General features: G+C 44.0%; 1 protein-coding gene across 4 annotated transcripts in view; it reads left to right on the top strand.

Annotated features, from left to right (window-relative positions):
• ZFAND4 (zinc finger AN1-type containing 4) overlaps positions 207-12916 on the top strand; it is a 55659-nt gene continuing 42949 nt past the window's right edge. For 2 of the 4 annotated variants that reach the window (XM_013975711.2, XM_018042495.1), the window contains exons 1-2: positions 207-1319; positions 6168-6468. In XM_013975711.2, coding sequence (XP_013831165.2) covers positions 6285-6468 — 184 coding nt within the window. In that variant the 5' untranslated portion in view covers positions 207-1319; positions 6168-6284. The remainder of the gene's footprint in view (positions 1320-6167; positions 6469-12916) is intronic. The other 2 variants (XM_018042494.1, XM_018042493.1) reach the window with 2 other exon arrangements.

Below are 12916 nucleotides of genomic sequence, written 5' to 3'. Positions count from 1 at the left end.
ATTGTTAGTAATAAAGGATTAACATCCGGGCTTCTCCTAACCGACAACCACCACCGAACGCAAAGGAAGCCTGGGCTTCCGAGCAACCGCCGGCATCCGGCGGTCAGGTCCCGCCCCCGACCCCACTGATTGGAGGGCGACGCGAGCGCCGGCGAGTGATTGGTACGCAGTGTCACAAAGGGGCGGGGTCGCGGCGGCGGCGGAGCGTTGCCCCTCGGTGCCTGCAGCAGCGTCGCTCGTCGGGCCGCGCCTCCTTAAAGACCTGCGGGCGGGCGAGCGAGTGGAAGAGAGCCGGTGAGGGCGAGCGGGCCGGATGGGGAGGGCGCCGAGGGCCGCGGGCCGCTGAGTCGGGCCGCGCTGTTGCCGCTGGCCTCTTGGCTGCGCCCCCTCGCCGCCGCTGCCCCGAGACCGGCGCGGTGGGCTGCCTCGGCGGAGGAGACTGTCTCCACTTTCCGTCCCCTCACGAGCGCGACGCGGGGTGCCCGCCCCGCCGGACAGGTGCTGCCCTTCGAGTCGCCGACTCTGACGCGGAGCCTGACCTCTGCGGTCCTGATCGGGCCAGTGCGTATGCGTAGCCGGAGTTTATCCTGGAGGAGCGCGGGCTGCGCAGGTGACTCCGTCCTCTTCAAATGTCTGAAGGCTCGAGAAGGCTTTGGCTCCGAAGAATTTCCCAATCCTGCTGGAAAACCGATTTCAGAGCTTAGGGTACAGATGCGTGACGTGGTGGATTTAATTCTGAAGCTTATATTTAAAACTTACGGATATTTCCAGACATTACTAAAAACAGTTCATTAAAAGTTGGTATATTTAAGGGCTGCGTAATACGCTGGATCTCTTCATGTGGGGAGAAGAGTTTAAAAGAACTGCTTTTGTATGAGTAATACTCTTTAGAACAGAGAAGATAAAGCTGATTTTGAGTTACTGAAATTACTCAGCACGGGTCCTGCATTACCTGTCTTTCATTTCCCTTACATCTGTGGTGATTGTATTTTAAGAACTTTTTCAGAAGACGAGAGAAATATTTTGGAAATTGATTTAGAAATGTTTGCTGCCATTACTCTTAGTAGCTAAGCATTTTTTAAAAATTATTGGTGAAAATTCTGGAAGGAATTTTTTTCCCCCTGCATTCTTCCTTTCTTTTTCCTCTTCTGCTTTTTTCTTTTTTAAGCTGTCCTTGTATCATGTTTCATCCTGTTTTTGATTCTTCATTGCCCCTCATTTTCCAACATCTTAGCGTTCCATAATAAGCTCAGTCAAGCATATTCACCCACAACTTTCAGAAGGTGTCCTGATGCAGTGATTTCTACTACTGAGGAAAGGTATAATTATTTCTTAGAGGCATACATTTCAGTTTGGAATTTAATTACCAATCTTGCTTCTTTTTGGATGTTGGAAATTACTGCATGATTAGGACCCAAGTTTGTGGTAGTGGTGTTCTGGTACCAGTGATGCTCTTCTAAGTTGCTGTTTTTTTTAGACCATAATTACTGTATCCATTCTCATTGTAGATGAAGGGCCTCCAAATTTGTCTTTATGTTACCTTCTCCCACCCCTTGTTTAGTATATCCAGGGTATTGCTGTGGAAGTCTACTGTGGTGAAAGAAATGCTTTTTATGTTTTGTCTCTGAATTCCTTGGGCAGGCACTAGTCACCCATGGCTTTATTTTTCTAATGCTCAGTTTAATATTCCTGACCCCTGACCTCTCTTACGAGATCTCTTACTATATAGATTAGAGGGCTCTTGGCTTTGAGGGTACAGACATTGATAATTCTGTAGTATGTTCTTATTTGATATAGCATGATAAGTATGTTCTTAAGAATCCACATTCTATCCAAAGTCATATTTTGAATGCAAAAGCAGTCATTTCAGTGAGATGGAAAAAGGGGTTAGGGGTTCATTTATACATTCATTATTCTGTGAATGTATGAAGGAAATGAGAAACAGCCTGAGCAATACAGCCATTTATTTGGCTTTTACGTGAAAGTAATGATCTTTTACCACCATTGCCAGCAGTAGTATTAGCACAGTACTTGCTTGGAAAATCCCATGGACGGAGGAGCCTGGTAGGCTGTGGTCCATGGGGTCGCAGAGAGTCGGACATGACTGAGCCACTTCGCTTTGGCTGTGTGTTGTTACATTTATTACTCATTATTTTGATAGTATAACAGCACGTGAAGCAGCTGTGCTGCCCGCAGAAGCTTTCCTTCCACCGTATCTTCAGGACCTTTTGCAGTGTACGCACAATGCAATTCAGCTTCCCTAGTTAGTTAATTATGTTAAATACACTTCATTATATTAAGTATGGGCCAGAATACTGGAGTGGGTAGCCTATCCCTTCTCCAGAGGATCTTCCCAAACCAGGGCTTGAACCAGGGTCTCCTGCATTGCAGGTGGATTCTTTACCAGCTGAGCCACAAGGGAAGCCCTGTATTATAGTTTTGTTCCAAAAATCAGTGGAGAGGGTGAAAATTTATTTACTTTCTCATTGAACAACCTTTTAATGTGCACCAATATGTACAAAATACTGTGTTAGGTGATGGGGCGGTAAATTCTTCCCTTAAGTAGCTTACAGTTAAGTAGAGTAAAAAAGCCATCTTAAAAATGAAACTGATTGTAATGGGTGCAGTGTATTATGGAGGTCAGAGTGTGAAGGGGGGTAACCACAAAAGGCTTTGTGGACCAGCTACTATTTGAGTTGAGTCCTGAAAGGTCATAGGAAATTGTCAAGTGGCCAGGTGTGGGGATGGCAGTGAGGAGAGGAAAGCAGGAGCAACGATATAGAGACCATGTATTCTGAAGCTGCAGGTGCAAATGGTTAGCAGAGAGAAGGCCAGAGGTATTGCACAATGGGATGCGGTATGTGTATAAATGAAGTAGGGCTTGGCAGCCTTTCTAAGGAGTCACATCTGTAGACAGTGGGAAGCCACGGTGGGGCCTTGAGCTAAGGAATAACATGATCAGTTCTACATTATAACAAGATAGCAGTGCTCTAAATTGCATGTTATTAGTGAAATGCAAATTAAAGCAGTGAGATACCATTTGGTTCAGTTCAGTTCAGTCGCGTCCGACTCTGCGACCCCATGAATCGCAGCACGCCAGGCTTCCCATTACATGCCTGTTGGAATGGTCAGAATCCAGACCACTGACAGCGTCAGATGCTCATGAGGGAGTAGGGCAGTAGGCGCTATTATTCATTGCTGGTGGGAAAACAGTGTAGAACAGCCGCTTTGGAAGACAGTTCGACAGTTTCTTAAAAATTAAACATATTTGCCATAAGATCTAGCAGTTATACTCATTGGTATAAGTCAAAAACTTAATGTCCATACAGAAACCTGCATGTGGATGTTTATAGCAGCTTTATTTATAATTGACAAAACTGGGAATCAACCAAGAGGTGTCCTTCAGTAGGTGAATGGATAAATAAACTTTGGTACATTCAGGCAGCAGAATATTTTTCAGTGCTCTAAAGAAATGGGCTGAATCAGCCCATGAAAAAACGTAGACGAAACTTAAATGCAAATCACTAAATGAAGGAAGCCGATCTGAAAAGGCTACATACCATATGATTCCAACTGTGTGACATTTGAGTGAAGTTGCTCAGTCTTGTCTGACTCTTTGTGACCCCGTGGGCTGTAGCCCACCAGGCTCCTCCATCCATGGAATTCTCCAGGCAAGAATACTGGAGTGGGTTGCCATTTCCTTCTCCAGGGGAATCTTCTCGACCCAGGGATCGAACTCAGTTCTCCCACATTGCAGGCAGAGGCTTTAACCTCTGAGCCACCAGGGAAGCTTAGGAAGAGGCAAAACTGGGGGGATGGTGAAGAGATCAGTAGATCAGTGGTTGCCAGGGATTGAAGGGAGAGAAGGATAAAGAGGCAAAGCACAAAGGATTTTTAGGGCAGTGAAGCTGTTCTGTGTGTTACTATAATGATGTTACTACAATCGATAGAATTTGCAATACCAAGAGTGAACCCTAACGTGAACTGTGGGCTTTGAGTGATGTTGCTGTGTCAATGTGTTCATTGATTGTAACAAATATACACTACCCTTAGGTAAGTTGCTGGTAGTAAGAGGCTGTGTGTTTGTGTGGGCAAAGAGTGTATGGAAACCCTGTTGTTCAATTGCTAAGTTGTGTCTGACTCTGCAGCACACTGACTCCAGCACTCCAGGCTTTCCTGTCCTTCACTGCCTCCCGGAGTTTGCTCAAATCCATGTTGATTGAGTCCGCAGTGCTCTGTAGCCATCGTGTCCTCTGCCGCCCGTTTCTCCTTTTGCCTTCAGTCTTCCCAGCATCTGGGTCTTTTCCAGGGAGTTGGCTTCTTTCATCAGGTGGCCAAAGCTTCGGAGCTTCAACTTCAGCAGCAGTCCTCGAAATGAAAATTCAGGGCTGATTTGCTTTCGTATCGACTGGTTTGATCTCCTTGAAGTCCAAGGGCCTCTCAAGAGTCTTCTCCAGCACCACAATGCGAAAGCATCAGTTCTTTGGCACTCAGCTTTCTGTATGGTCCAATTCTCACACCTGTACATGACTACTGGAAAAACCATTGCTTTAACTATACAGACTTTTGTTGGTAAAGTGATGTCTCTGCTTTTTAATGTGCTGTCTAGGTTTGTCATAACTTTCCTTCCAAGGAGCAAGCGTGTGTTAATTTCATGACTGCGGTCACTGTCTGCAGTGATCTTGGAGCCCAAGAAAATAAAATCTGTCACTGTTTCTACTTTATTCCCTTCTGCTTGCCATGAAGTTACGGGACTGGATGCCATGATCTTAGTGTTTTGAAAGTTGAGTTTCAAAATAGCTTTTTCACTGTCCTCTGTGCTTGGAGACTCTACTTTCTAGGAACTCTGTACTCTCTGTTTTATCTTGCTGTAAACCGAAACCTGCTCTGAAAATAGTTTATTTAAGCGGAAAACAAATTCAGGCTTTAGGCTATCTTAGGTTCATTTCCTTATTTAGTCTGAATGAGTGGTTTCACTGCAGTGCATTCTAAAGTCAAATATTAAGTAATTTTAAAATTTTGTATGACCTTTTCCCCCTGCTTAAATATAATTAAGAATAATTTCTGAACTGTGTGATATGATACCTTAATCCAGTTTTCATTAAACTTTCCTTTTTAAAAAAAAAGATAACTGACATTCTAGAGAATGGATCAGAAGAATGAAGGGCAAGAGTCAAAGACCATAGCTGGCTGTCAAAATGTCTCCATTAAGAGCTACTTATGGCCTGAATCATGTCCTAATCAGTGAGGTTGGAGAGGGTCATGTATTATAGAAATGTTAAGTTGTCCTGTTAGAATTGGTCACATCTGGATACCTTGAGGATTGTGAAAAAAATCTAGAATGATTCCTAGATTTCTGGCTTGAGTGACTAGGTTGATGGTGGCACTCTGTACCAGGACAGAGACTAGGACAAGAAGGAGGTTCGTAGAAAAAATGGTTAGTTTTGGATATGTTGGATTTCAGGTGTCTGTCTAGTACTTGGATTTCAGATGCCTGTGGAAATCATGTCTACAGAATGGAGATATAGGTTATTAAACCACACATTTTAAAAAAATAAGTGCTCCCTCACATTGTTAATGAAAATTGCAGTGAGTTCAGTGATATATGCTTTGGCAAAAAAAAAGTAAAACATGTATCATTCATTTTTCTCCTTGATTTTTGCACTGCTCTTGTGTTCCCATTCTGTTCACCTAGTCTTCCGGATATTCTTCCCCCACTCGGAGGTTTTACCCATTCAGTGTGATTCAGATGTACAGAGGCTATAACATTAGGCTTTATATGGGTTATAAATGCAACTTGTGTATTTCAGGAAAGGATGTGCATAACATTCAAGGTCTTGCAAATGTATACCTACATGTTGAAGCCATTGGTTTAAGATCATTAACAAGAAAACGTATAATTGTTCAGCATGCAGTTTGCATAAGTAACTGCTGAGCTCTAGTAAGATAAAATGTAGCAAATACACCTCTTCTTGATAATCTTGCATTCTAACTGGTAGGGAGTGCTTTCAAAGACAATAGTGAATAGTTTATGAGTAGACATAGTCAGCACTAAAATGAATTCTGGGCTGTCTGGAAGATTGATATAGGCCAGAGTTGTTCAGAAAATCTCTGGAGGAATGAGACTTTCATAAGGGCTTGTTAAAAAAATTATTCTTGTTTTTTAGGTATAAAACTCAAAACATGAGCAACCATATATATAACCACTGTTCAAAGCTGATTTGGCTAGAACTGGAATACAGTTGCCTGCAGCATATTCCAGAGGAATTGGAAAAGTCCAAGTGATGGGTAACAGAAAAGACCCTCCATTCTTCAATGAAGATAACGTGGGACCATTTTGCTACAGACTTCCTTTTTATGATACCATGGAGCTCTTCATTGAAACACTGACTGGAACTTGTTTTGAGCTGAGAGTTTCACCCTTTGAAGCTATTATTTCGGTGAAAGCGAAAATTCAAAGATTGGAAGGTACTAGTCCTTTTTTTTAAATTTTTAGGATATGAGGATTAAATTTGTTCTTCAAGATTGTGTAATCCTTTTTTAGCTTTTCTTGTGGAGAAATGTCAACCGTACATGAATTAGAATCGGATAATGAGTCCTTATGTAGCCCCTCTTCCGCCTCAGCAGTTACCATGAACTGTCTTGCTTCCATTCCTGCAATTCCCCTACTCTTCCTTTCTGCCAAATTTTTTGAAGCAAGTCCCTGGCATTATGTTAATGGTGTGAAACAACATTTTAAAATGGTTTTCAGCAGGTTATGATGATGAGCGGATTCTGCCGTAACTACATCACAGTAATAATTCAGTGGCTCTTTTTACTTTCTTACAGCGCTTGGTGAATACTATTTTTTTTTTTAATGTGGAGATTTTCTAAGGAGAGTTTTTGGTGTACATTTACATAGATTTGAAGTTTCCTCAGTATAGAGGGATACTGAATGCTGTATGATATCTCTTTTTTGACTGGTGTATTTGTGAAAAGTGTTATGAGTTACTTTGTGTTAAAAATTAGTCTTTTTCTTTGGCAGATTTCTGAAAGAAGTGGTTTTTTGCCATTTACAGTTGTTGAAATACAGTAAACACTAGAAATTTGTTCCATGTAACACTAAATGGATCTTTGCATTTTGAGCCAGCTAGAACTAGCTTATAATTTAAGGCAGAAACTAGCATTGCCCTCCAGCCCCGTTTAAATTCAGCATTAAAGAAGGATGAGGAGGATTGGAACTTTTTATCTTTGTAAAGTCAAAGATCTTGGTCTTTGAGCTTCTGAATGATAGTTCATTTTTTTACTTTGTTCTGCTTTTTTATTTATATGATGTAATGGAAACTTTTTAGGAGCAGGAAGATTAATAAAAAACAAAAACCTCTTGTGTTCTAAATAATCTCTGCATTATTTTCTTGCTTTCATGCATAATCTCTGAGCAGCTAAAGCACTCTAGAGGGAATCCTGTTTAGTTGTCTTAATGTCAGAAGAGTAAATTTGGGCTTAGGGAAGATTAGGGACTCATCCAAGAGAACTGTTTACTGACAGGGTTGGACAAGAGCCAAGATGTAGGGAGACGATGTCAGGATAAAAGTGGTGTGCTTTGTAGTTATTAGACAGTTGGATCCTAGTTTAGACATGCAAAACAAATATGCTTATTGAGAGATTAGATGAGGTAACATAAAATCTCTGCTGTCTTTGTCTGCTAGGGCCGTCATAACAAAATACCATAGCGCAGGAGGCTTAAAGCACAGAAACTTACTTTCTCACAGTTCCCAGAAGCTGAAAGTCTGAGATCAGGGCGCTAGCACGGTCAGGTTCTGGTGAGGCTTTCTTCCTGTCCTGTAGGTAGGTGTGTTTTCGGTCCTCACACGGGCACATCTTATAAGGATGCAGATTCAGCCCTAAGCGCCTCCCCCTCACGACCTCGTCTGAACCTACGAACCTCCCAAAGGCCCCACCTCCAGATGCCGTCACTCTGGGGGCTTGGACTTGGGGATGTACATTTGGCGGCTGCCGCTCAGCTCGCAGCACGCTCACCAGTGGCCGTGCTCCGTGTGCTCAGCCACGCCCGCTCTGCGGCCCCGTGGACTGCAGCCCGCCAGGCTCCTCTGTCTATGGGAGTTCCCAGGCAAGAATACCGGAATGGGTTGTCCTTTCCTTCTCCGTGGATATTCCCGACCTGGGGATCGAACCCGAGTCTCTTCTGTCTTCTGCATTACCGCAGCACCACCTGGGAGGAGAGAGAATTCTTATTACAGAATATGCCACTGTGTTCCTCACTTAGGCTGGGAATGCCTTCAAACAAGGATTAGCATGCTTAGCGATCAGAGGAGCAGCATAGAAGAAAAACTCGCACCTGAGACTCACCCACTTGGGAGCAGTTCACTCAGGTACCTGGAGACCTAGGATCAACTCTCTCTGCCAAGGGCTGGACTGTCATCAAGGGAGCGGAAGGGTGGGAGGCACCTCTAGTGGTCAGTAGATCTTAATTTGTGTTCCCATTCCCCATCCTTATCGTCCTCAACCCTTCTTTCCTTCCTATTTAAGCTTTGGTAACTCCTTGCAGCATGTGGGCAGGGACAGTCACTCTTCTTCAGGAGGCTTCAAGAGGGACTCCTTCATGTAAAGTATATTTTAGTCCTTTAGTAGGGGACCTTTCTATTTCCACCCTGGACAGCATTTGAGAGTGACATTCTGGGTCAGTCTCCCAAGATAGAGGAGGATGGAATAGGGCAGGGGTGACGCTGCTCGGTCTAAGCGTTCAGGACGACGGCGTCCCTGCTGGACTGCTTTTCCTGTTGGGCGGCTTTGGGAAGTTGGGAACTAGAGCATCACAGAAGATAAGCGGGGAGATGGAGAGCACCGCAGAGGAAGGCGTGTGCCGGATAGACATGGTGAGGCTCAATGGGAAAGGAGCAGCACCGACGGGAACTTCAGTGGGGCCAGGAGCACTGAAGCCGCACTGCCTGATTCCAGATTACCAGCTGAATAAATTGCCCTCTCTTTACCTCAGTTGTGCTGGTTAAAAGTGGGAATAATGATACGTATGTCAAAGAATTGGTCTCAGAGTCGAATGAGTTGGACGAAGAGCACTCAGCAGAGCTTCTGTGCCCTGTCAGTCTGTGCAGATGGTGCGATATGTGCTGAGTATAAACGCTGTGCGCTTGGGAAGCTGTGCACTCGGAAGAGACGCGATTTAGTTCTCCTGAGTTTCTGGAGAAGGGAAATTGGAGCTTATCGTTACATAGAGCAGTGATCTGTAGAGAAGAGTACATAGTACTCAGAGGATAGGAATTTGGAAAGAAAAAATGTGCCAAGAAATGTAAGGAATTATTGTCGGCTGGTTCTTTATCCAGTTCTTAATTCAACTGGTTCTTAATCCACTATGGGCAGTGGATTCCCTGGGCTTGCCATCAAGTCACTGGTGTTACTGCTTCCTAATAAAGATTTCTGTTCATGGGATAGGATTGTTTTCCTGGACAGTTTCATGCGTAGATGGGACCATGTTAATAGTTCTGACCAGTGAGCTATGATGGAAGTCTCCCTCAGCCTGAGTCCCTGAGTGGCGATAGTGAGCAGAGCCCTCATCGTGACATGCAGTAGGCATGTAACTTATGCAGAGAATAAGTCAAATGTCACTTAGACCAGTGACAGTTCAGGCATGGTTTGGGATAAGTTCAATTTAAGCGACTTTATTTTGCCTCATACAGCATTAAGTAGGCATCCATTTTTTTTACTTTATAAACAGCTATCCAGATGCCACTTGCTGAGTCAGTCTCGTCCCCCCTCACCGCTGCGTGCCTGTCTCTGCCCCAGCTTTGTGTGCGCACGCGCCTGTCCACCGCCCGCTGCGCCTCCCCGTGCCACTGTCGGTCTGGCTGTCTGTCTGTGAGGCTTCAGGCTGCCCTAGCTGCCTTGCTTTGCCTCCTCGGTCCTCTTTGGGTTTCCCTGAGAGCTCCTCCGTGGAAAGAAGCTGTGTGCTGTAGCTCTTGCTGCCGTCATCTACTGCTTTACACTAGGGTCCTGTTAGTGTGGCGGTGAGGTATCGGGGAGGGGAAACTGCTGTCTAATGATGAAATCTGTCTTTCAGCAGGCCCATGTGTCTGGGGCAAAGTGTTTCTTAGCCTCTTACCTTTCCCCACCAGATAATCACTTAGCTGAAAAAGCAAGACCAGAGGAGTCTGGAATCGCTGAAATATCCTTGCACCAGGTGAGATCAGCCCCTAATAAAGTGAGCTGGTCTCCATTATGGAGAATGCTCTGGAATTTCTCATAATGTTTATGTCCTCCTCCCTCTGCCTGAGCTGTAGGGGAGTCTTTCTTGACTTCTGAGTAAGGACCTCATGGAGTTTCTAGAGATAAAACTCTGAAAAGTGTTACAGCTCCACGAAGACTGTGACTTCAGGGACTCCTCAGTCCCATGTCAGCCCATACTCAGCCTCTACCAGATCATGAAACTGCCACTTAAACTTTCCTTCCAGCTTATGTCTCTGGAGGCTTCTGCTGCAGGTAAGCAGATCTTGGCTGTAACTCTGGATTTTCCTATCTGTAGATATGGAGGTGGTGGTTTGCCATCCTGCCTCATTTCTCTGGTGGCTCCAAGAAAAGTTGTTGAATTTCAGTCTGTTGAGCCTTTTTCTTATCGTACGGATGGGAGTGGCAGCTTACATGCCCTTTACATGTTTTGCCTAAAACTGGAAGTCTAAACTTTCTTCTGAATGTAACCATTTATGATTTAAAATTTCCTTCCAAGAACTGTGTTAGCCAAATCCTCCAAGTTTTCATAAGTTGAATTTTGTTGACATTAAATTCTCAGTGTTTGTTTTACCAAAAATATTTATTTTACTATTTGAAAATTATGTTAGGGGCTCTGTAACCACAGATATATAGAATTGGATACATTTGATCACTTTTTTAAAAAGATAATTTATTTATTTTAATGGGAGGCTAATTACTGTGCGGTATTGTGGTGGTTTTTGCCACACGTCACGTGAATCAGCCGTGGGTGCGCACATGTGCCACCATCCTGAACCCCCTCCCCTCTCCCTCCCCACCCCACCCCTCGAGGTGTCCCAGAACGCCAGCTCCGAATGCTCTGCCTCAGGCACCAACCTTCCCTGGTCTTCTGTTTCACGTGTGGAAATACACACGCTCTCACACAGCCCCACCCTCACCCTCTCCCCGCAGAGTCCAAAGGTCTGTCTTTACATCTGTGTCTCTTTTGCTGTCTTGCATACAGGGTCATCATTGCCATCTTTCTAAATTCCATATATATGTGTTAGTATACTGTATTGGTGTTTTTCTATCTGGCTTACTTCACTCTGTATAATCGGCTCCAGTTTCATCCACTTCGTTAGAGCTGACTCAAATGTATTCTTTTTAATGGCTGAGTAATACTCCATTGTGTATATGTACCACAGCTTTCTTATCCATTCATCTGCTGATGGACATCTAGGTTGCTTCCATGTCCTGGCTATTATAAACAGTGCTGCGATGAACATTGGGGTACACGTGTCTCTTTCAATTCTGGTTTCCTCGGTGTGTATGTCCAGCAGTGGGATTTCTGGGTCATAAGGCTGTTCTAGTTCCAGTTTTCTAAGGAATCTCCACACTGTTCTCCATAGTGGCTGTACTAGTTTGCATTCCCACCAACAGTGTAAGAGGGTTCCCTTTTCTCCACACCCTCTCCAGCATTTATTGCTTGTAGACTTTTTGGATCGCAGCCATTCTGACTGGCGTGAGATGGTACCTCATTGTGGTTTTGATTTGCATTTCTCTGATAATGAGTGATGTTGAGCATCTTTTCATGTGTTTGTTAGCCATCCGTATGTCTTCTTTGGAGAAATGTCTGTTTACTTCTTTGGTCCATTTTTTGATTGGGTTGTTTATTTTTCTGGAATTGAGCTGCAGGAGTTGCTTGTATATGATTTGATCACTTTTTATAGTTTATACTCACTCCCAACATTCTGACCACTATTATAACATGTTTTCATTTGTCTCTAAGATCTAGCAAACTCTTTTATTCCACTTTTTAATGAAGATAAAAACATAATTTTATATATTATGATCTACAATTTTGCATATTGTAAAATTCACTATTTTTAGTATTATATCCATTTTCTAGGGCTGCCATAACAAGGTACCACAAACCAACTGGCTTAAAGAATAGAAATTTATTGTCTCATAGTTTCAGAGGCTTAAAGTCCAAGATCAGGGTGTTGGTATTATCAGTTCCTTCTGAGGGCTCTTAGAGAAAATCCGGAACATGCCTTCTGCCTGGCTCCCGGTAGCTTTCTGGCAGTCTCTTCTGCTCTGTAACTTGCAGAAGCGTCACCCCAGTCTCTTGACATCTCCCTGTGCATGTCTGTGTCTGTCTCCAGATTTCCCCTGTTTATACCGACACCAGTCGTGCTGAATTCAGTTCAGTTCAGTTCAGTCCAGTCCCTCAGTCATGTCCGACTCTTTGCGACCCCATGAATTGCAGCACGCCAGGCCTCCCTGTCCATCACCAGCTCCCAGAGTTCACCCAAACTCATGTCCATCGAGTAGGGTGATGCCATCCAGCCATCTCATCCTCTGTCTTCCCCTTCTCTTCATGCACCCAATCCCTCCCAGCATCAGAGTCTTTTCCAATGAGTCAACTCTTCACAGGAGGTGGCCAAAGTACTGGAGTTTCCGCTTTAGCATCATTCCTTCCAAAGAACACCCAGAGTTGATCTCCTTCAGAATAGACTGGCTGGATCTCCTTGCAGTCCAAGGGACTCTCAAGAGTCTTCTCCAACACCACAGTTCAAAAGCATCAATTCTTCAGAGCTCAGCGTTCTTCACAGTCCAACTCTCACATCCATATATGACCACTGGAAAAACCATTGCCTTGACTAGACGGACCTTAGTCGGCAAAGTAATGTCTCTGCTTTTGAATATGCTATCTAGG

This window comes from Capra hircus, chromosome 28 (genome assembly GCF_001704415.2).
Source record: "Capra hircus breed San Clemente chromosome 28, ASM170441v1, whole genome shotgun sequence".
Classification (NCBI taxonomy): Eukaryota; Metazoa; Chordata; class Mammalia; order Artiodactyla; family Bovidae; genus Capra; species Capra hircus.
This window is presented reverse-complemented; position numbering and strand designations above follow the sequence as displayed.